Consider the following 24,559-nt stretch of genomic DNA (forward strand, 5'->3'; position numbering starts at 1 on the left):
ATGATTATATTCAAAGTCCTCCTGCTAAGTGGCAAGAAGACCCCTCTTCAAGAGACCTGAAACTACCCACTTGGACAAAGATCCTCCTCAGGAAAAAAATAGCCACTCCTTTCTTTCTAACTCCCCTTACAGAAATGATAGGGTTTTTTTTTCTGATAGACTACAGCTCCCAGATTCCCTTGCATCCAGGCAAGGGGACTCCAGAAGGGAAAAATTATAATAAATGCTTGGTAGTCATTCCTGCCCTATATAAACCAACTGACATTTTCTTTCTGTGGGAATTCCCTCATAGTGCATTGCTGGGCCACTTTATGACAAGTAACATGCACAGAGCCTATAACACTAAAACACACACACACACACACACACACACACACACACAAATATACATACACGCACGCACATGCATACAAGTGTGCTTGCATATATAAAAGTGTAAGTGAAGCTGCATCATTTGTAGTGGGAATACTCCTTCAGATATGCATAGGGTAACTAGGACTCTGGTGTCACACATGGGAAACCTTCCTTTGAATTTTTATTAGGATAGTAAAAGACACCCCTCCAACAATATGGGCTGTTTTCATTGCCCTTAGTTCCCTCCTAAAACTTGAAAGTGAGACTCTATTGCAGAAGATAGCAAATAATTAAGACACAGGACTTGACAGAAGAGAGCTGAACTGACTCAAAAGCCTCCTACCTGAAAGGCTTTCATCACTCCCAAAGGGAGAATAACAGTTACAAGTTTTCCTAAGCTGAAAAGCCTACAATCATTAGCAATATCATGGCAAGACACATTTAATCACACAATGTGGTACTTATATCTCTGGATAACTAATAGGTACCTAAAAGGTACTCTTCTCCATTTAAATGAGAGATTTCATCCTCAGTACTGTAAACTTAGGCAACAATGCAAGGCTGAGGAAGTTTTGGACTCTAAAGAAGAACCTATTATTGTTACATTCTCAAACAAAGATTTCTAAGTGCTCATCCTTTCATCAACAGAACATAGCTTTCACCCACCAAGGAAGCTTCTTTTTTCAGCAGACGGAGCCCAGTGCAGAAATTCACGACTGTCAAAATGCTGAGAACAGCAGACTATTGGGGCCCATCCCCTACTGATATATTTACAACATAACCTCTATATCTAAGACTCAGGAAACATCATGGAAGATGGGGATGAAAGATTCTAAGGTCCAGAGGACTGTGGTGTCTACTACAAGAGCCACAGCACCGTGCTTGCTACAAGATAGTGCCTTCCACCTATGACAGGGAATTACACTCTTGAAATATTAACAATATGGTCACCTAAGAAAGACCTACACAATGACAGCTGTTGACACCTGTCACGAACGTGAAAACGTTCACAAGACCCCACTCCTGTGTGAACATCTACTGGCAATTAATGGCTGCTAGGAGAAGGAGAATCAGTCTTTTCCAAGGAGGACTCCCTCATAAGGTCATCCTTAAGCCCAAAAACATGTGAGAAACCCAGGGCCCACCAGAATGTATGGTATGTATGTTGATTGTTATATATATATATATATATATATATATATATATATATATATATATATATATATATATATATACATATGTACTAACAATAATAAAGAAGGGACCATAGAGTTGAGGTGTCACAGAGGAGCATCTGGAGAGGAGAGTGTGTAGGTTATAAATGATAATATAAATACAGCACTAATATATGAAAATTCTAAAAATAAAATAAATCCTTAAAAGTTAGAAAAAAATAAGTAAATAAACAACCCAACTTTTAAAACTTGAACTCTTGTACCTCTATATAGAATATTTAGAGTCCTGTACATCCACAAAGCATATTTAGAGTCCTGCACATCTATATGCCATATTTAGATTGTGACTCCTGATGAGTAGACAAAAGCCTGGAAAGAGAACAAGAATGCGTGTGGAATCCTTACTCACTCCTCTCTCTAGACTATCACTACCATGGTCTAGTACGCCCTCAAAATGAATTACATGCTGGGTTACAAAAAAGAAGCCCCACATAATAAATTTAAGCTTTATTTTTGAAGATGTAAGTTGGTACATATTTTTAAAAGTAAGAATTCAGCTATTGTATTTTTTGGTGGAGGTGGGGGAAATTGCTGTTATGAAGCTGCTTAAAATAGCAGAGTAGTAATAATTAACAGATGCAGAAATGTCCTGGAATTCATATCATATCTTCAGTGACTCAGGTGTTGTATCCCACAAAGCAGATAATGCTTTAGCTGTGAAAGGGATCCCCACCTTTGTGATACCCAGAGCACCCCTTCTTTAGCTCCACCTGTCTCAGGTCACATAATGGGGTATGTGGCATAAGTAGCAATTCCACAGTGGTTGTTCCAGTCTTTGTGGATTTTCATGTAGCCCTCCATGCCCCATTTTTCACCCCAGCTGGAAGAAAACACACAATATAGCAGCTTTATTACATTAGCTTCACTCCAACACTGAGGCAGCACCCACACTTAATAGACAGATTGAGAAAAGGAAGAGAGTCAACTTGAACACAAACAGTGACTTTATATGGGATTGTGAAAACCACTGTAGGGAATCTCTTTCCACTCACATGTAGCTCAGAATTAGAAATGTGTCAGAATCCGGAAGTGCAATAGTACAATTCCATATTGATACCCAAATATGACAGAATCCTAGTGTCATAACCACACATGGAAAGTTCTGAGTTCAACCTCCATGGAATAAAGACTGCTGGTTCTTGCATCCATATGCTACCTACAGACAGTAATTGCTTTCAATTTCAAATACAAGTCATTTTGGCAATCTATACCTGTTTTTTATCAGCCAGTATTTAATATCATCTGATTCTGCTCCTTCATAGCCATAGGCAACCACCAATACAGCATGATTTAGGAGAACTTTTCTACAATTTGGCTCATAATACATGCCTGGAAAATAAAATTAAAGCTGAGGTGAGAGACTCCAGTGACCTCACAGTGACCATGTCACCAACAACAAGAGAAGCATTTCCACATACACAGCAGATAAGATTTAACAAGAGGAGTCATTGTTATCAAGGCTAGGGACGTATGCTCTCATGTGTATTTAACTGAAATAAAATTCAGCATAAATCCTCTGCTAGAATCCTTAGAAAATATCAGTTCAAAAAAAAAAAAAAAATATCAGTTCAACCAAACCATGGAATACAAAATTACTGGATTCAAGAATTTCCTGTTAGACTTACCTTGAGAAATAAAATCTTCATTTTAAGTCTTGAAGACCAATTAGTAGAGAAAATTCACCTAAACTTAGCTCCATGAAACACAGTGTAGGTAATTTACAAAACATGATTGACTCACGGTTTTGGAAGATATTTACGCAATGTCAAGTAGACATGTCCTATGCAAATATTGTACATGTAGAATGTTAATTAACCAATCAAAACATTTATACTAACTTTATATGCCCAAATCATAAACAAGTTGACATGTCATGACGTAGACATACTTTTTCTTCATAAATTTCTTGAAGAAACTATGCTTACCACTGTCATAGAACCGGAAGGAACTGTGGCTCGCATCAATTGCAGCAGAGATGGGCCCCACTTTTGCCACAGCATACATAAGGGCTTCCTCACTTGCTGTGATTTGCACAAAGTCTCTGACACTAGCAGTGGACTTCTCAACATTGTACCTGCAAGATCCTTCCTTTGAAAGTTAAGCGGGAAAACATGTGATCATTGCTGTCCACTTCCTGTGCAACTTTTCTTTGAACTACATGACTCTGGGCAGAAAGACTGCAAGAGCCAGTGGACCAGGACATGTGATCCAAGAAAATGCCTTCTATATGACAGGAAGCTACACACATAAAGTGTCAACAATATTGTTGTCTAAACAAGTCCTGAAAAGTGGTAATAGCAGTTGATGTTCATCATAAATGTGGCATGCGGGAATTCTCAGAAGGAAATTTATAGCTGCTGAGAGAAAGAGAGAGAGAGACACACAGACAGACAGACAGACAGAGACAGAGAAACTGAGAGAGAGAGACAGAACAGAGAGAGACAGAGAAAGAGACAGAGAGGCAGAGACAGAGACAGAGAGAGAAGAAAGCGAGAGAATATCAGTCTCTTGAAAAGTTGCTCAGTCCCAAGCGTTAAGCCCTAAACACATACATGTGAGCAACACTAAAGAGTCTTCACATGTTATATTTATGTTTATGTATACATATATATGTTACATATATACAAATAATGATAACAATTGAAGAAAAATGGCCATGAATTTGAGACTGAGTGGGGAGAGCAGAGGAGTGGTCCAGGGAGAGATCAGGATAAAATTTTGTAAGTACAGTCATAATATATGAAAGTCTCATTAATTATAAATAAAAAAATTAAATTTCCAAAACCACAAAGTCCAAGAAATGAGAAGAATGCCAAACTAACTCAGCTCACTTGCTGTTCACACCTGGGCCCACTGGGGTTAGTATTCTTTCTTCTTTCCTTCTTCTCATCTCCCTTTCCTATCTCTTATTTATCTAATTTGTATGTGCATGTATGTGAGTATGTATGTTCACATACATGTAATACAATATATTCATAGATATATCAATTTATGCTGGTATATAGTTGAAAACATGTCTTTTACTCAGAAATGCCATAGGACATGTTTCTTGAGAACTAGGACATTTTTTTCATCAGCACAAAAAGTCTTGTGGATCTTTAATACACTAACATTTAATGTTTCCATTGCACTCAAATACTGTCAGTTCTAAGCAATTTCAGTTGTCTACAATTCAATAAATACTGGCTGTGAACTGCAAAAAGGGAAAGATCTGCATCCCTCCAAACCAGCATGTCTAATCTGTGCTCCTAGAAAAGGTCTCAGGAAGTGAAATGGCAGAGACATTTGAAATCAGAAATTAGCTTACATGTTCTTCAGAGTCCTGATCTTCCATCCATAGCAAATACTCACAATGGGGAAATCTGTACTGCATGGAATGGCTTTCCTATTCTTTATGTTCACAGAACAATAGATTCATGGAAGAGACTAGAACATGGCAACATTGATGACTTACAGATGCCCCACCACCTCAATATGATCCTAATTTTAGTAGAAATGTTCTGAGATTTTCTTCATTTATCATGAAGTTTCCTATGAACTCATTGTGTGTTGCTTTTGTTGTGAAGACTTATGAAAACACAGCAAGGAAATGAAAGGAGATAAGAACACAAATAGGCAAGGAAGAAGAAAAGGTGCCATTGATTTCAAATGCTATAAATGTATACACAAGAGACTCTGAAGACGCCACCAGATGCTGGCCTCGCGTGCATAAGGAACTGGATTCAGTCCTCTGTACTAACACAACCTTCCCAAAAATGGAAACCCAGGATGAATAGAATACTAAGTGACATCAATCACATATTTCCTGAAGAAGACATTCTCAAGTCCTTCATATATGAAACACACACACACACACACACACACACACACACACACACACACACACATGCACACACATGCACAAAGACTCCACCAGAAAATGTCTACACTTAATAAACATATTTGTCAATGTAGCCAGATACAAAATCAGTATCCTTTCCCCTTCAAATATATCAACAACAAACATTTTGAGAAAGAAATGAAAGAACTAAGGGAAACAATCACATTCACAGTAGCTGCAAATGTTTTGGAATAAATATAACCAAGCAAGAAAATTGTACAGTGAAAGGCTTGACACGGAAGAAAGGTGTTGAATATAATAGCAATAGATAAGTGTCATATGCTCATGGATATGTGGGATTGATTAATATTGCTACCATCAGGTCACGAAAATGCTTCTATTTCAGATTCAATACTGTCTTATGGAACTGTTTCAATAAATTTATGCCATGCACTTAGAGGCAGCACTAAGTGGACTTAGTGAGTTCTTTTAAAGACACATAGGAAGTTGGAAAGCATAGAGTAGGAACTGAAGGGAAAATGTGAGTAAACTTGGTAGAATTATTATATACATGTATGATTTGAAATTCTCAATAAAATAATTCAATTAAAATGTGAATTTAAAGTGAGCAGATTATCCCTCTGATTCTTCTGCTTTCTATAGCCTGAGCTAGGATGACAACAATATAGGAGCTCTACGTACCTGTCCTTCATACGGATAGAACCCCTCAGTTGCCAGGCTACCATTATCCTTCACATACTGGAATGCATACTGCATGAAGCCACCATGGCATCCTTGGTTGCCATAAGACACGGAGCAGTCAATTAGATTCTGTTCACTCAGAGGGACCAGTTCACCTGTTTTCCGGAACATTTGTCCTTCTAGGGCCCCAGTTGCACTAAAAGCCCAACTAGAGCCACAGTAACCCTAAAGGAGAAAGAAAAAGCTCTTGGCCACAAACTGGGATCAGACAATTGAGAATTTGTTGGAAAAAAAAAAACCTTATAAAATAGTGTACTGCATGCTGTTCCACAGGCAGTAAAAGCAAGGATGACATTTCCTTCTTCAACTCCTTGTGGGCAGTGGAACTCAAGAGAGTAACTGTCATACCTGATCCTTCACAGGAGTCACATGGCCTTGTTCTTTCCAATTCACAGCCTTAGGGATATCATGCAAAAGAAATTTTCCAAATGCCTCCAACCTGTTGAGTTTCTGGGTTTGAAAGCCAGTCAGCATTTTAATGAATTCTGTATTAGTCTGAAAAAAAAAAACATCAAAAAGCATGGACTACTTACAAAGAACTGAAAGGAAAAAAACCACCTTCATGTAATTCATGCCATACTCACCAAGTCACCAAAGGCATTCATTCTCATGGTGAAGTTGTGTTTCCCCTTAAGGTATTCCTGGTTGTGCAGTTCAATAATTTTCATATTATTTTCCCATACCACTCTCCTTGATCTTTCTTCATTCTAAAATACATAAAATGTGTGGTTTTTACTTTTACTGTATGCCCACCCTACGTTCACTCAGTGAATCTCCTGCCACAAATGAAGAGAGAGGATGGCCACGGATGGCTGTATGGTTCTGAAAAACACTATCCCTCCTTAGTGACCAGAAGGACATTTGCTACAGTGCTCAGAACGATTGTCATCAGGTTAAGCCTTGGAAAGAACTGGTTTCCAGAACATGTACTGTAACCACAAGTTCTTGTGTTGGTTGGATTTTGCTTGTTTGTTTTTGTCAACTTGACACAAGATGGAGTCATTTGAGAAGAGGAAATCTCAATTGATAAAATGCCTTCATAAGACTGACCTACATGTAAGCAAGCCACTAGGCATTTTCTTAGTTGTCATTTATTTGCATTTGGAAGGTCCCAGCTCATTGTAGGTAGTATATTCCCTGAACAGGGTGGTCCTGATATCAACTGAACAAAGTAGAAGGAAAAAGCCAGGAAGCAGCTCTGCTTCAGTTCTTGCCTCCAGATTCCCACTAGGACGTCCCACCATGACTTCCCTTCATGATGAACTACAAGTATTAGTTCAAACAAACCCTTTCCTCCCCAAGTTGCTTTTGGTAGTGCTGTTTATCACAGCAATAGAAACGTAAGATAGCTCTACATAGCAAGGACAATACTCTTTGGGGCTCACTTGCGAGCTTCACGTTACCAACCACTGTGTATGTTCTGTTGTGTTCTGCCTTCCATGCATGCCATTCATCATCTAACCGTGGATCAAGTTCTGGGGCAGCTAAGACCACTCCCAAACCAAGGATAGCCAGGAATAAAATAGGAGTCATGCTTAAAAAACCTAGAGAGGGGAAGAAATGAGACCCTAATTACATTGGTGCTTCCATAAAACACTATTTTCCTATCTAAAACTTAGGGCCATCGTGGTTAAATAAATAAAATTATTTTAACTATTATCCCAGGTGGTTATGGAAGCATTGAGGACAAGGCTTAAAGCAGAAACCACAGTGTAGGTGAGGTACAAGGAAAGACTACTCTCAAGACCAGGTTCTCAATACTCCAGGGTCAGGCCAGGGCACGAGCATGGACACTTCCCCTCTGCACATGCTAGCCAAGACCAGCACATGTCATCTAGTGGTAATCTGTAAAAAGATGGTGCTGAATGGCAGAGCAGGTAAACGACATAGTAATTATGAACTAGGACACCCTGTATGGCCTCGTGGAGAGGCACAGACTTTTTTCTGAGTCCTGGGACAGAATTGGGTCCTGGAGGGTACCTTTTTTACCCACCTCCCTTGCTCCCCTACCCCAGGGCTGGCCATGGAGGTTGGAGACACGTTGTCGTTCTGGATGAATCTGCTTGGGAGTCTGTCCAGGACTTTCCTTCAGCTTCAGTTTCTAATCTGCCTTCACAGGTCTAGTGGCCTCACCTGTCATGTCTGCTGCTCCTCAGATGCAATCCACAGAGTCAGGCTTTCAGAGGTCTTCGTAGTCCCAGGATCTCTGTGTTACATAGCCCTCGGACCTTAAATCCTAAGTTTCTAGAGGAAGCCCCACCCCAATCATCTTCTTGTGCTTTCCCATGTCAGTGAGTGGACTGGGACTCCAGGCTTGTACTAAGATCTTATCCCATCTGGCCCTTGGGCTGTGGGCTTCCACTGCAAATCACCATTAGCAGCATGGCCTCAGCAGCGAAGGCAGCAATACAGACTTGAAGTCTTGAATTCTGACATCGTGTTATTGAATGGCTCAAGAAAAAAGTTTTCAAGTAACTTTGTGTTGAATTTCAGCCTATGTCTTCATTTTAAATTAGAAAAGTTTTGCTTAAAATATCTTGGAGTGACTGAGCCATCTTGCTTTTATCCCACAGCCGAGTTGAGCTCAGTGACACTGGGACTCACCAGAAAACAGGATGGTGAGAAAGGGTAAAACCTGTAGCCATAAATCAAGAAAGACTGTGAAGGTCAGAATTTGTAGCCTCGATGCCAGGTATCATCTCAGCATTGCATTGGCAATAACCAAAAAAAAAAAAAAAAAAAAAAAAAAAAAGCCTTGTTTAAAAGAAATAGACACTGAACTTCTTCTTCTTCTTTTTTTTTTTTTTTAAAGAGAGTTGCCATTTATTTTTACAGAATGAATGGTATTGTATATTTAAGGTACATATTATAATGTTATGGGATCCATATATGAGATCTAGACTTGTTCACACTGGATCTGCTGCTTTGTACCTTCAGATGTAAAGTGACAATATAACCGTTTTACACAACTCAGAGACAGTCAATTCTTCTACTGCATCAAGCTGTGTCCTGCTTTCAGGACCGTTAGCGTGGGCTACGACTCCATGTGCTCTAGGTGAATTCCCTTCACTTCCATCACAACTTAACTCATACACCAAACACTCACAGTGAGCTGCATTTCCACTGCTGGGTGAACACACATGCGTATATTCAGAATCCAATACATTTCCAAGCTATATCGTTTTGAAGTCTGATTTTCATACAAACTCTGGTGTCCCATATCTGACCATGTCCCCTTGATCGGGAGGCCTGGTGGCAGTCAGAGGAAGGATAACAGGTGACCAAGAAGAGACTCGATGAGCATATACAGGGGGAGGAGGTCCCCCTCAGTCACAGACATAGGGGAGGGAAGTAGGGGGGAGGCAGGAGGGAGGGAGGAATGGGAAGATACAAGAGATGGGCTAACAATTTAGATGTAATATGAATAAATTAATAAAATATTAATTTTTTAAAAAAGAAAGTTGTTTAAGATATACAAGGCCATCTTTTCACCAGTAACTCTATCACAAGATCAACACAAAAATCCTAATGGATATTTAATTTGTTTATGTATTTTAGGGCCTTAGACACTGAACTTCTAACCTATATGTTGCCATGACAACTTCATTGGAATTTTGATTGTTTATTGCATTGAATGTAAGTTGCTTTTTGCAGAATTGTCATTTCCCTAATATAAATACTACCAAGGAACCAGCATTAGAGATCGTCTCTCCTACATTCCCCAGGCTCTTTCTTCAGAGATCTGCTCTATGCCTTTGACCTGGGATTTTCCTCCTTGTATTCCTGTAATAAAGATTTCATCTCATCGTGGGGATTGACAATTCCTGAATTTTTCTTTTATGTACCTAAAGAAGATCATGTTCTTTGCTTGAGTGGTCCCACTTTTTTGGTTTTGTTTTGTTTTTTTGTTTACTTTATCTTCAGTTTCTTATGATCTCTGTCTTTTCCTCATCTACTTTTAATGCTTTCTTGTGCATTTCCTAACTGGTTTGTTAAGCTCCTTCAATCCCATCTTCATTTAAGCTGCAGTTATCTTCAACATTTCTAATTCTTTACTGAATTCAGCTTTCAAATCCTGACTGTCTATATCATGTCATTTGGACACACCCTTGTGTTTTCTTATCTTATCTTATTCATTCATTTATTTATTGATTTGTCTATCCATTCACTTTACATCCTTCATAGCCCCATCCCTCCTCTCTTCTCAGTTCCCCCTCCTTGCCTCTCCCAAAATCCCCCTTCCCCTATTTCTCAGAAGAGGGGAGACCCTCTACTCATCCACCCCAGCTCATCAGATTGCATCAGCGCTGAGTATGTCCTCTTCCCCTGTGCCTGGCAAGGCAGTCCTGCCAGGGGGAAGTAATTGAAAAACTGGCAAGAGAGTCCATGTCAGAGAAAGTCCCAGCTCCCCTTTTTAGGGAACTCACATGAAGCCTGAGCTGCCTATCAGTTACATCTTTGCATGGGGCCTATGTCCAATCATGCAAGGTCCTCGGGTGGTGCTTCAGTCTCAGCAGGCCCCTCTGGGCCTTGGCTATTTGGATCTGTTGATCTTCTTGTGAAGCATCTGTCACCTCTAGGTTCGTTTCTCCTTCCTCCCACTTTTTTCACAAGGCTTCGTATATATTACCCAGTGTTTGGCTGTGAGTCTCAGCATCTATTTCAATCCTCTGCTAGGTAGAAGACAACTCTCAGAGAACAACTCTGCTTGACTCCTGTCTGCAAGCATAACAGACTATGGTTAATAGTGTCAGGAGTTGGCTTTCTCCCATGGGGTGGGTCTTGGGTTGGGCCAGGCATTTGTTGGACCTTCCCTCAATCTCTGCTCTATCTGCTCTGTCTTTATCCCTGCACATCTTGTAGGCAGGGTGAATTTTGAGTTGAAGTTTTTGTGGGTGGGTTGGTGTTCCCCTCACTCTATTAGGAAACTTGTCTAGTTAGAGGATGTCCCTTCAGTTGCTATGACCCCTTGTTGCAGACATAAGGACAAGTCATAGAGGCTGTTCTTGACAAAGTTCCAGAGTCCTCCAACTGTCCAGCATGATCTCTAGACATCCAGAACAGCTGTTGAGGCTTTGCTTGACAAAATTTCAAAGATCTCCAGCTGATCACTACTGCCCCTAAATATTATGTATGGTCCAGGTGTAGTGTTTAGAAATCTGCTATTTCTCCTAAAACTGTTTTTTTTTTCTCAGCCCTTATGAAATTCATACAGGGAAAACTTTTTCCCACGGAGAATGTTGAAAGAGGGCATCTGGCCAAAGGCTTGAGACAATGATAACACATTTTGCTCTGACTGTGAGCACCTAAGCAGAAACTGCATGTAAGAAAGTAAAAAACCTAGACATAATAGTACCTAACTAGATACTGTTACCTGTAGAAATGTTTCCTTAGAATCTGTTTGAGAACATTAGAAGGTAGGTTTGGAATGCCATTCTTTACAGATATTTTACAATAGAGGACCCCTTGTCAGTTAGTCTAGGCTTGGATAGCACACCTGTTGGCCTGGGACTGTAAGAGGCCAAGTTCTTTCTTCAGAGAATGTCTAGTTCAAGCTGTGTTGCCATAACCATCTTTTAAACACATTGACTTTAGCCAGGGAAATGTATGATTAAATTTTCCTGTGTATTGTTTAAAAGATAATGAGCAGGTTATGCTGACCATTGTTTGGAAATTAATTGATTTTTTTGTTATATTCTTTGTTGTAGGTTATAGAACTTTTCATATTTCCGTGTTACTTTGTTGATTTTTGGTTGCCCTAGTGATTGCAACAATGAAAAAAATCATGATGAAATGTGTAATGACAAAAATTGAACTTCATTTCAATAAAATACTTGGATTGGCCCAAGGAGAGGGGGCAAGCAAGTAACAGACATGAGAGAGGAGTAAGTGTGTGTGTGTGTGTGTGTGTGTGTGTGTGTGTGTGTGTGTGTGAGAGAGAGAGAGAGAGAGAGAGAGAGAGAGAGAGAGAGAGAGAGAGAGAGAGAGAGAGAATAGCTAGAAAGATGGATAGATGAAGAATGGCAAGAGAGATGGGTAGATGGGTAACAGAAAGCAAGAAGAAAATGAGAAAGATGGGCAACAGCAAGCAAGAAGATAGTTGGACAGACAGACAGAGACAGATAGAAAAGTTCTCCTTCCCTCAGTCAAAGAATGAATAAAGAAACTGTACCTTTACACTATGGTTTTTGTTTTTTGTTTTTTGAGACAGAGTTTCTCTGTGTAGCCTTGGCTGTCCTAGACTCACTTTGTAGACCAGGCTGGCCTCAAACTCAAAGTGATCCACTTGTCTCTGCCTCCTGGCACATTTACACTATAGAATATGAACACTACTCAGCTATTAAAAATAAGGAAATCCTGAAATTTGTGGGCAAATGGATGGAACTAGAAATGAACATACCAGACCCCAAAAGCCTCACATGGTATATACTCACTTATAATTGGACACTGGCCCAAAAGGGATGTTCCATGAAAGTCTTCACTTACTAGGAGATTGGGATAGAGGTGGAGACTTCCTATTGGGACTCTAGGTGAAAGAAGTATAGGAGAATGGGGAAATAGAAGAATCCAGAGGGTCCTAGAAACTTATAAGAAGAACATCATGACAGGGGGGTCTGCTCAAACTACTGCACGAACCTAGAACAATACATGCAGTAAGCATTGAACCCCTATTCAGATCTAGCCAATGAACAGAACATTATCCACAGTTGTGTGGAGAGCGGGGTCTGACTCTGACATGAACTCTGGTGCCCCATATTTGACCACTTCCCCTTGGTGTGGAGGCCTGGTAGCACTCAGAGAAAGGATAAGTAGGCTACCAGGATGAGATTTGATAGGTTGTGACCATATGGTGGGGGAGGATATCCCCTTCTGTCACAGACCTAGGGGACGTGAATAGGGTGAAAAAGGGAGGGAGGGAGGAACGGGAGGATACAAGTGAGGGGATAACAATTGAGATGTATTCTAAACAAATCAACTAAATAAATTAAAAGAAAAGAAAAGAAAAGTTCTCCTGGGCTTTAAGAACTTCAGCTTGTACCGCATATGCCTGAGTCTCCGAGTATTTCTTTTTCCTCCATTCCTCTACTTCTCCTAAACAACTAGTTCCTCTACCTAGTTGTCCAACCAATGGTTGGTTTCCCTTAACCAGCTGTTCACCGCCTGCTCAATTATCCCTACCGCAAATCCATCTCTCTTCTCTATTCCTGGAACTGGTCTTGGGGAGTGGCAGCCCCTGCTACTAAGAGCCTCTGCTAGATTCCCTCCAGTATACCCCTAGGAACCTATCCTGACTTAGGTCTCCAGCTTGTCACAGAGATGCCCCTCCCACAGTTTTTCCTTTCTTCATAGGTCTTTTGTCCTCTTCCATCTGCTCTCCTCAGGTCCAATGTCCACTCTCATTTCCCCCTGTATTTCCTCTCCTACCGTGTTCCCTCTCTTCAACCACTACCTCTGTCTATTCTATTTCCCCTCCTGAGTGAGATTTAAACATCCTCCCTTTGATTCTCCTTGTTACTTATCTTCTTTGGGTCTGTGCATTATAGTGTGTTTATCTTGTACTATATGGCTAAAATCCACTTATAAGTGAGTGTATACCATGTATATCTTTCTGGGTCTGGGTTACCTCACTCAGCATGATCCTTTCTAGTTACATCCATTTGCTTGCAATTTTCAAGGTGTCCTTGTTTTTAATAGCTGGTTACTATTCTATTGTGTTGATGTGCCAGAGTTTCTTTATCTGTCCTTTGGCTGAGGGACATCTAGGTTGTTTCCAGATTCTGGCTGTTACAAATAAGGCTGCTATGAACATAGTTGAGCAAGTGTCCTTGTTGTATGGCAGAGTGTCTTTTGGGTATATACCCAGGAGTGGTATAGCTGGGTCTTGAGTTAGAGCTAGTCCTAATTTTCTGAGAAAACACCTCCGCCTGCAATGGAGGAGTTCTATCTTTAGATCATCAAGTTGCTTTTCCATGTCTTCTTTAAACACCTTGAATTCTTCTATTACATTTATGGTTATTATCTTAAATTCTGTGACCAGTGCTTCTTCTTGGTAATCTCACTGAAGAGCAATCGCACAAGACTGGTGGTGTTTGGGGGAGGGAATAATGGCTTTTGGAATTGTTCATGTTTTGTGGTGTGGTCTGGGCATACAGACTATTTTTGGTTGTGGTTCTAATGTGAGATTCTAGACCACCTATGTGGTGACTGCTGAGCCAGTGCAGGAGCTATGTGAACAGAACCCCAGGTCTGGGAGTGTGGAGATGGCATTGCTGGGTAAAGTTCTGCAAAGCACAGCCATCAAATGTGCTGTGTGAGCTTCCTATTGTAACAAGGCCTGGGAATGTGGTATGGTGTTTGTGGGTGAGGTTAAGAGCTCACCAGGCAAACACTCTGCACAAACTGACATTATGGGTAAGGTCCAGGAGCATGGAGATTGCACCAGTGGGCTGGGTAAGTGAACCTGCAAAAACAATACAGAAACTGCATTGAAATGGGGTGTCAGAGATGGAGTGTCAGAGAAAGCTTGAGCGTGCTTCTCACTCTCACATTGTGCTTCAAGCAAGCAGCCATAGCTAAAATTCTGTCTGTTGTTTTCTTTCTAATTAGCCTTAATCACAGTAAGAAGTAAACAGTACACAATGGTAAGGAGCCATGTCGAACTAGGCTGATGATAATGGAACAAAATGGTCTTGCTCTGACTATAGTGGCCACCTAAAATCCTGATTACTCAAAACAACTGTAATTGCTAATCCAAGATAAACATGTTGTTTATGAAACACTCAAAAATTTTATTTATTTACCTTGTATAATCTCTTCTAGAATCTTTCCTTCCTCCAAATCTTTAAAGAGATAAAGGTTACTAAATATGGGTATCATAAAAATACTTTAGAGAGTTTAGTTATGTGACCATTAAAATTCCTTCCAAGTTTTTAGTGTGGAACCCCAAAGACTTTCCTCTTCACCTTTTTTACTAGAAGACCATGTGCTTTCTTCCGTGTTTCATAACAAATAACCGTTGGAAGCTCCACCATGTCATAGAAGTCATTATACCATGTGTGACTCAAGTAAGGTTTCATTGAGAACAGGCATTGGTTCTATGCCCCATGTTCATAGTTAGAGCACCAGTAGACTCTATCAGTAGAATTTAGACTTTATCTATAGTAGGGGTGTGTGCTTTTCTGCCTAGCCCCAAGCTCCTGAGATAATGACTGAGACTTCAAATATATTTACAAATACCTAGGCCATATAATTAGGTTCTTCTATGACTAGTTCATAACTTGAAATAATCCATTTATACAAATCACATTCTGCCACCTGTCTGGTTATCTCTGCTCAGGTACCATGCATCTGTCCTCCTCACATTTTTCTGGATGAGTTTCCCTGCACCCGGCTCTAGCTTTGAGTCTTTTCTGCTTACCAGTTATCCCACCGTCTAGTCTACCCTTTCCTATAGGACATATATATTTTTATTGACAAATGTTGCATCCTTACAACATACAAGATACTCTCTCTACACTTATTAGTAGAATTTTGTGGCTTCCTTATATTCTGTGAAATAAAAAGTACCATCTCCATGCCCATTGCTCAGCAAACATTAATATGAGTGACCACAATAATGATGTTGAGTGACAGCCTCAGAGGACAGAAAATAACGGATGATGGACCCAGGTACAGCCATTATGCAATGTGGCTTCCTCGAGTAAATGATGCTTCACACTTCAGGGGACTCTTTGCACTTCAGGGCTGTCACTATTCCAGGCAAAGCCTCACTGGCTCCTTTAAAGAAGAGTTCACAACCTTGTATGTTGACCTTCCAGATGATAAACATGGGCATTTCCTTGGTTTTGATGTCAGCAGACCTGACTCAATCCCACAGCAGCTGACAATGAAAGAAAGAAGCAATAAAGCAGAAGAATCAATCAGGGAATAAAAACATAAATTCTTGAAAGAAGTTTAACACTTCAAATGGTGGTGGTTTTCCTGAAATAATAACTGACAGGGAACCGAAAGGGGAGAAAGGATAGAATCTAAAAACAACAAATCCAGAAGGAAGTGAAGGCAGGGTTCTGTGATCTAAGTACCATATACTAGTTCAATGTGACGTCAGTAATAATCAAATCTTGCTGAAGTACATGAAGATATAAGTGTAGGCTAAGATTTCCTGAACAGAACCACAAGTAGCATAGGAAATAATCCCACCAATTAGAAAATAGATTACAGGGCTGGAGTGATGGCTCAGAGGTTAAGAGCACTGAGTGCTCTTCCAGAAATCCTGAGTTCAATTCCCAGCAACCACATGATAGCTCACAACCATCTATAATGAGATCTGGTGCCCTCTTCTGGCCTACGGGTATATATGCAGGCAGAACACTGTATACATAATAAATAAGTAATTTTAAAAAAAAAGAAAGAAAGAAAATAGATTACAAATTAATTACTAGGTACACATCATGTATCACCATTAGATAAAAAAGTAAGAAATGTAAATAAACTAATAATGAGTAATATGATTGAATCAATAAGAAGCTTTAAATAAAGCAGAATCAGAAAAACAGAGACTCTGTAGGGTTTAACACTCTCATTCATTCCCCTTTCTCTCCCCTTAACACTTTCATATGGCTCCTCTTCTTTCCTCAGTTACCATTAACTCTCCACTTTTGTGACATGATTTTTTTTACCCTATTTACCATGTTCCTTTAAAGGGCTTTATCTCTCAATTTCTGAAAAATTATGTCATCACACTGTTGTCACTAGCAATACCATCCCAGTTCCTTAGCATCAGGGAGCACTGAGGTCAGTGTAGGTACAATGAGCTGCCTTGTCAGATATCTTCCCATATACTATGTTCCAACTTTTGCATGTTGAAGTGCACTGTACTTTAGTATAAATATATTCCTACTATAAATCTGCTGTGCTTTCACTGTGGACTATTGTCAATCTTCTATAAACGTCTGTGTGTATCCTTGGATTTTTAGAAATTGTCTTGAAATGTCTAGTTTTCCATGAACTTGACACATGCTAGAGTCATCTGAGATGGGGAAGTTTCAACTTAGAAAATATCTCCTTAAGATGGGCCTATAGCTAAGCCTGCATGGTGAGTTTCTCATTTGTGATCAATAAAGTTGGGGCCATGCCTGGATTGGTGGTCCTGGGTTCTGGAAGAATACAGACTGAGCAGGGCATGGGAGCAAGCGAGTGAGCAGCACTCATGCCTGGCTTCTGCTCCAGCTCTGCCTTCCAGGGTCCCACCAGGTTTGGCTTTGGGACTTGACTTCACTCAATGGACTAATTCAGAATACATACGCCAAATAAACCCCTTCTTCCTCAAGTTGCTTTTGATTTATGGCATTTCATCATGGAAATAGCAGCACTAATTAGGACAGTAGTATAAGCAGGATTTTAGAAAGAGTGTGCTGCACAATGCTGGGTAGCAATGGCTGGTAAACATGACTTTGAATATTAAGCTATACACTATCCTTACTTCTTTCTCTAGCTTATAATATTTACTTCTTTCTCTAGCTTATGATATTACATAGTAGGTTCACAGAAGTGTTTTGCAGTAGAAGGAAAAAAGCAGACTTTTTTTTTTAATTGATTCTTGTTACATCTCAATGTTTATCCCATCCCTTGTATCCTCCCATTCCCCCCCCCCCCCATTTTCCCATTATTCCCCTCCCCTATGACTGTTCCTGAGGGGGATTACGTCCCCCTATATATTCTCATAGGGTATCAAGTCTCTTCTTGGCTACTTGCTGTCCTTCCTCTGAGTGCCACCAGGTCTCCCCCTCCAGGGGACATGGTCAAATGTGAGGCACCAGAGTATGTGAGAAAGTCGTATCACACTCTCCACTCAACTGTGGAGAATATTCTGACCATTGGCTAGATCTGGGAAGGGGTTTAAAGTTTACCTCCTGTATTGTCCTTGGCTGGTGCCTTAGTTTGAGCGGGACTCCTGGGCCCAAATCTGCCTATCATATTGTTCTACTTGTAGATTTCTAGGACCCTCTGGATCCTTTTATTTTGCTGTTCTCCCATGCGTCTCTCATTTAGAGTCCCAATAGGATGCCTTCCCCTCTGTCCCAGTTTCCTGGTAAGTGAAGGCTTTCGTGGGACATGCCCCTTGGGCTAGTATGCAGATATAAGTGAGTATATACCATTTGATTCTTTCTGCTTCTGGGTTAACTCACTCATTATGATCATTTCTAGCTCAATCCATTTATCCACAAATTTCGGGAATTCCTTGTTTTTAATAGCTGAGTAGTATTCCATAGTGTATATGTACCACAGTTTCTTTATCCACTCTTCTACTGAGGGACACTTAGGCTGTTTCCATGTTCTGGCTATTATGAATAAGGCTGCTATGAACATGGTTGAGCAAATTTTCTTGTTGTGTGCTGGAGCATCTTCTGGGTATATTCCAAGGAGTGGAATAGCTGGGTCTTGAGGAAGCCCTATTCCCATTTTTCTGAGATAGCACCAGATAGATTTCCAAAGTGGCTGTACTAGTTTGCATTCCCACCAGCAATGAAGGAGTGTTCCTCTCTCCCCACATCCTCGCCAGCATGTGGTGTCACTTGAATTTTTGATCTTAGCCATTCTGATGGGTGTAAGATGGAATCTCAGAGTTGTTTTGATTTGCATTTCCCTGATGACTAAGGAGGTTGAGCATTTCTTTAAGTGTTTCTCAGCCATTTGATACTCCTCTGTTGAGAATTCTCTGTTTAGTTCCAAGCCCCATTTCTCAATTGGGTTATTCGGTTTGGTGGTGTTTAATTTCTTGAGTTCTTTATATATTTTGGATATTAGACCTTTGTCAGATGTAGGGTTGGTGAAGATTTTTTCCCAGTCTGTAGGCTGTCGCTTTGTTCTCTTGACAGTGTCTCCTGCCTTACAGAAGCTTCTCAGCCTCATGAGGTCCCATTTATTAATGGTTGGCATTAAGGCCTGGGCCGTTGGTGTTCTGTTCAGGAAGTTGTCTCCTGTGCCAATATATTCCAGGCTCTTTTCCCACTTTTTCTTCTAAGTGGCTTAGTGTCTCTGGTTTTATGTTGAGGTCTTTAATCCACTTGGATTTGAGTTTTGTGCAAGGTGACAAATATGGGTCCAGTTTCATTTTTTACACATAGACCTCCAGTTAGACCAGCACCATTTGTTGAAGATGCTATCCTTTTTCCATTGAATGGATTTGGCTTCTTTGTCAAAAATCAAGTGACCATATGTGTGTGGATTCATATCTGGGTCTTCGATTCGATTCCACTGATCAACCAGCCTGTTGCTGTGCCAGTACCATGCTGTTTTAAGTACTATTGCTTTATAGTACAGTTTGAGATCAGGTATGGAGATTCCTCCGGAGCACCTTTTATTGTACAAGATTGTTTTAGCTATTCTGGGTTTTTTGTTTTTCCATATGAAGCTCAGAATTGAACTTTCAATGTCTTTAAAAAATTGTGTAGTTATTTTGATAGGGACTGCATTGAATCTGTAGATTGCTTTTGGTAGGATGGCCATTTTTACTATGTTAATTCTCCCGATCCATGAGCAAGGAAGATCACGCCATCTTCTCAGGTCATCTTCAATCTCTTTCTTCAGAGTTTTGAAATTTTTTTCATACAAGTCCTTCACTTGCGTAGTTAGGGTAACTCCTAGATATTTTATATTGCTTGTGGCTAATGTGAAGGGTGTGGTTTTCCTAATTTCTTCCTCTGCAAGCTTGTCATTTGTGTATAGGAAGGCTACAGACTTTTTTGAGTTAATTTTGTATCCAGCCAATTTGCTGAAGGTGTTTATCAGCTTTAGGAGTTCTCTGGTGGAGTTTTGAGGGTCACTTATGTACACTATCATATCATCTGCAAAGAGGGATAATTTGACTTCCTCCTTTCCCATTTGGATACCCTTGATCTCCTTTTGTTGTCTTATTGCTCTGGCTAGCACTTCGAGTACTATATTGAAGAGATACGGAGAGAGTGGGCAGCCTTGCCTTGTTCCCGATTTGAGAGGAATTTCCTTGAGTATCTCACCATTTACTTTGATTTTGGCTATTGGCTTGCTGTATATAGCCTTTATTATGTTGAGGAAAGTGCCTTGTATCCCCGATCTCTCTAAAACTTTAAACATGAATGGGTGTTGAATTTTATCAAATGCTTTCTCTGCATCCAAGGAGATGATCATGTGGTTTTTTATTTTCAGTTTGTTTATATGGTGGATTACATTGATGGATTTTCGTATATTAAACCATCCCTGCATGCCTGGAATGAAGCCTACTTGGTCATGATGAATGATATCTTTGATGTGCTCCTGTATTCATTTTGCAAGTATTTTATTTAGTATTTTTGCATCTATGTTCATAAGAGAAATTGGTCTGAAATTCTCTTTCTTTGTTGAGTCTTTGTGAGGTTTAGGTATCAATGAGACTATGGCCTCATAGAATGAATTTGGTAATTTTCCATCCATTTCTATCTTTTGGAGTAGCTTGAAGAGTATCGGTATTAGCTCGCCCTTGAAGGTCTGGTAGAATTCTGCACTGAAACCATCTGGCCCTGGGCTTTTTATGGTTGGGAGACCATCGATGATTGCTTTCATTTCTGTAGGGGAAATGGGACTATTTAGCTTGTTTATCTGTTCTTTATTCAACTTTGGCAAATGAAATTCTTCAAGAAAATCGTCCATTTCCCTTAGATTTTCAAATTTTGTGGCGTATATGCCTTCAAAGTAGGATCTTATGATTCTTTGAATTTCTTCAGTGTCTGTTGTTATGTCTCCCTTTTCATTTCTGATTTTGTTGATTTCAATACTGTCTCTCTGCCTTTTAGTTAGTTTGGCTAATGGTCTGTCTATCTTGTTGATTTTCTCAAAGAACCAGCTTTTGGTTTTGTTGATTCTTTGGACTGTTTTCTTAGTTTCTAATTTGTTAATTTCAGCCCTGAGTTTGATTCTTTCCAGGCGTCTACTCCTCTTGGGTGTTTCTGCTTCTTTTTTTTCTAGGGCTTCCAGTTGTGTTGTTAAGATGCTTATGTGCGATGTTTCCAATTTCTTTTTAAAGGCACTTAGTGCTATGAATTTTCCTCTTAGCACTGCTTTCAATGTATCCCACAAATTTGGGTATGTTGTTTCTTCATTTTCATTGAATTTCAGAAACTCCTTGATTTCTTTCTTTATTTCTTCCCTGACCCAGGTGTCATTTAGCAGAGAGTTGTTTAGTTTCCACAAACGTGTAGGCTTTTTGTTATTTCTGTTGTTGTTGAATTGCAGCCTAAGAGCATGGTGATCTGATAGGATACAAGGTATTATTTCAATCCTCTTGTATCTGTTGAGGCTTGCTTTGTGACCTACGATGTGATCAATTTTAGAGAAGGTTCCATGGGGTGCAGAGAAGAAGGTGTATTCTTTCTTGTTTGGGTGAAAGGTTCTATAGATATCTGTTAGATCCATTTGACCCATGGCATTGGTTAATGATGTTATTTCTCGGCTTAGTTTCTGTTTCAATGACTTATCCTTCAGTGAGAGTGGGGTGTTGAAGTCTCCCACTATTATTGTGTGGGGATCGATGTGTGGTTTAAGCTTTTTTAGGAGATCTTTTACATATGTGGGTGCCCTTGTATTGGGAGCATAGATGTTCAGAATTGTGATGTCATCTTGGTTGACTTTACCTTTGATGAGTATGAAGTGTCCTTCCTCATCCCTTTTGATTAATTTTGGTTGAAAGTCTATTTTGTTCGATACTAAAATGGCTACACCTGCTTGCTTCTTGTGACCATTTGCTTGGAATATTTTTTTCCAACCTTTTACCCTGAGGTAATGCCTTTCATTATGGGTGAGATGTGTTTCTTGGATGCAGAAGAATGTTGGGTCTTGTTTATGTACCCATTCAGTTAGTCTGTGTCTTTTTATTGGAGAATTGAGGCCATTGATGTTGAGAGATATTAATGACCAGTGACTGTTAAGAGTCTTAATTTTGATGTTGTTTCCAGTCGAGCGTTTGTGTAGTTGTGTTTTTGCCATGGGATAGTTATCTATTTCCTGGGTAGTTTTGGTTGTAGCTTGACCCTTTGGGATGGAGTTTTCCTTCTAGTACCTTCTGTAAAGCTGGGTTTGTGGATAGGTACTGTTTGAATTTGTTTTTGTCATGGAATATTTTGTTTTCTCCATCAATGGTTATTGATAATTTTGCTGGGTAAAGTAGTCTGGCCTGGCATCTGTGTTCTCTTAGGGTTTGCAGGATCTCTGTCCAGGCCCTTCTGGCTTTTATGGTCTCTGCTGAGAAGTCAGGTGTAATTCTGATAGGTTTACCATTAAATGTTATTTGGCCCTTTTCCCTTGCAGCTTTTAATATTTTTTCTTTGTTCTGCATGTTTTGTGTTTTGATTATTATGTGGCGGGCAGTTTTTCTTTTCTGGTCAATTCTATTTGGTGTTCTGTAGGCCTCTTGTATGTTTATAGGCATCTCTTTCTTTAGATTGGGGAAATTTTCTTCTATGATTTTGTTGAGAATAGTTTCTGGGCCCTGGAGTCTGATGTCTTCTCTTTCTTCAATGCCTATTATCCTCAGATTTCTTCTTTTCATGGTGTCCTTAATTTCTTGGATGTTTTGTGTCAGGAGTTTTCCAGATTTGGCATTTTCTTTAATGGTTGACTCAATATCTGTGATTGTATCTTCTAGCCCTGAGATTCGTTCTTCCATCTCTTGGATTCTGTTAGAAAAGCTCACCTCTGTGTTGCTCGCCTTCTTCTCTGAGGTCTCACGTTCTCGTTTTTCTTCTGTCTGTGTGTTTATCATTGAATCCATTTTCATTTTCAGATCTTGAACTGATTTTTTGATTTCTTTCATCTGATTTTTTGTATATTCCTGAGTTTCTTCCATTGCCTCTTTATAGGTCTTCAGAGCTTGAACCGTTTTAGTTATTTCTTTCATCTGGTTGTTTGCATTTTCCTGCAATTTTTCCAGTTCCACTCTATGTGCTTCTTTTATGTCTCTCACCTGTTTGTCTGCGTCTTCCTGCATTTGATTATGAATTTTATTTGTTTCCTCCATTATCATCCTCATTACTAAGGATTTGAGGTCATTTTCTTGTATTTCCGTTGTATTTGAGTTCTCTGGGTGGTTTTCTTTGGGATAGCTGGAAACTGGAGATGCCATGTTGTTTTGGGGTTTTTTGCGTATGCTTTTTCATTGTCCTTTAGACATCTTGCCGTCTTTGTTTTTGTTGGGTAGCTTCCAGAGTTGAATGGAGGGTGTCTGACGATAGATTCACTTGTTTTCTTACGATTTCCCTAGGCTGCGAGCTCAAAGCTTCACTGGTGTGGATGTTAGGAGGTTAGTCCTGTTGTTCTGGTCTCTCACAGCCAGTGATCCTCAGTCCCCCTCTGCTGTGGATCCTGCAATTGTTCTGGGTCTCTGAATGAGCGTTGGGTCAGGCCAAGGTATCCACAGCCTTCTGTGTTCCCTGCCAAGTCCAGCCAGGAGCACTGGGACCGACCACGGGCTGAACTCAGCTAGATTCTCAGGGCCTGAACCGTCTGCCAAGCTCAGCTAGGGATTTTGGACCCAAAATGCACACAGGGTCCAGCCAGAATTTTTGGGCTGGGACTACGCACCAAGCTCCACTAGGGCCTTTTGGCCCAAAGTGCGTGCTGTGGTCAGTTATTGACTCAGGGCCCGAACTGACCACCAATTTCAGCCAGGAATTCTGGATTCAAACTGCACACTGTGTCCAACCAGAGTCTTAGAGCTGGTGGAACCGAGAGCTCTGTCCAGCCTGTGCCACAGCAGGAGAACTGCTGCTGCTCTGAGTTAGCGCCAGTGGTGGAACAAGTGCTCCGCCCGGACTGTGTCACCGCAGGGGAGCTGCCGCTGAGCTGAGGTGGTGCCTAGGATGGAACCGAGCACGTCACCAAGCCTGCGCCACAGCAGGAGAACTGCGGCTGCTCTGAGTTAGCGCCTGTGGTGAAACCAAGTGCTCCACCCAGACTGTGTCACCGCAGGGGAGCTGCCGCTGAGCTGAGGTGGTGCCTAGTGTGGAGCAGCTTGCTCAACTAAGCCTGCGCCACAGCAGGGGAGCTATGGCCACGCTGAGTTAGTGCCTCAGGCAGAATTGTTTGCTGGGCCGGGCCAATACCCGGAACTCTGGGGCCGAACTGTCCGCCGAGTCCAGTCTGGGTCCAAAGGCTCCACGCGACCCAAATCCTGCCCCGAGTCCCCTCTCCCGCAGCAACTCCCACCAGCCACCACACCAATAGCCTCCACCTGAAGGCTATGAGCTGCAAACCTCAGCTGCCGCTGCTGGTGCCGCTGGTGCTGCTGCCTCTGCCGCTGCCGCTCCGATCAGAGAAAAACCACACTCCTCCCGTGTGCAGGGGCACACAGGTCCTCCGCACCCTGGTCCCTCCGAAC

General features: G+C 40.7%; 1 protein-coding gene across 1 annotated transcript; it reads right to left on the minus strand.

Moving 5' to 3' along the window:
- Positions 1–2,309: 2,309 nt before the first annotated feature.
- LOC127193862 (testin-2-like) lies at positions 2,310–7,704 on the minus strand. Its single transcript, XM_051151118.1, has 7 exons — positions 7,579–7,704; positions 6,756–6,878; positions 6,520–6,666; positions 6,112–6,336; positions 3,515–3,677; positions 2,801–2,918; positions 2,310–2,409 (listed from the first exon to the last, which is right to left on the minus strand). The coding sequence occupies exons 1-7, from the start codon at positions 7,702–7,704 to the stop codon at positions 2,310–2,312; spliced, it is 1,002 nt and encodes a 333-aa protein (XP_051007075.1).
- Positions 7,705–24,559: the final 16,855 nt, after the last annotated feature.

This window comes from Acomys russatus, chromosome 9 (genome assembly GCF_903995435.1).
Source record: "Acomys russatus chromosome 9, mAcoRus1.1, whole genome shotgun sequence".
Lineage (NCBI taxonomy): Eukaryota > Metazoa > Chordata > Mammalia > Rodentia > Muridae > Acomys > Acomys russatus.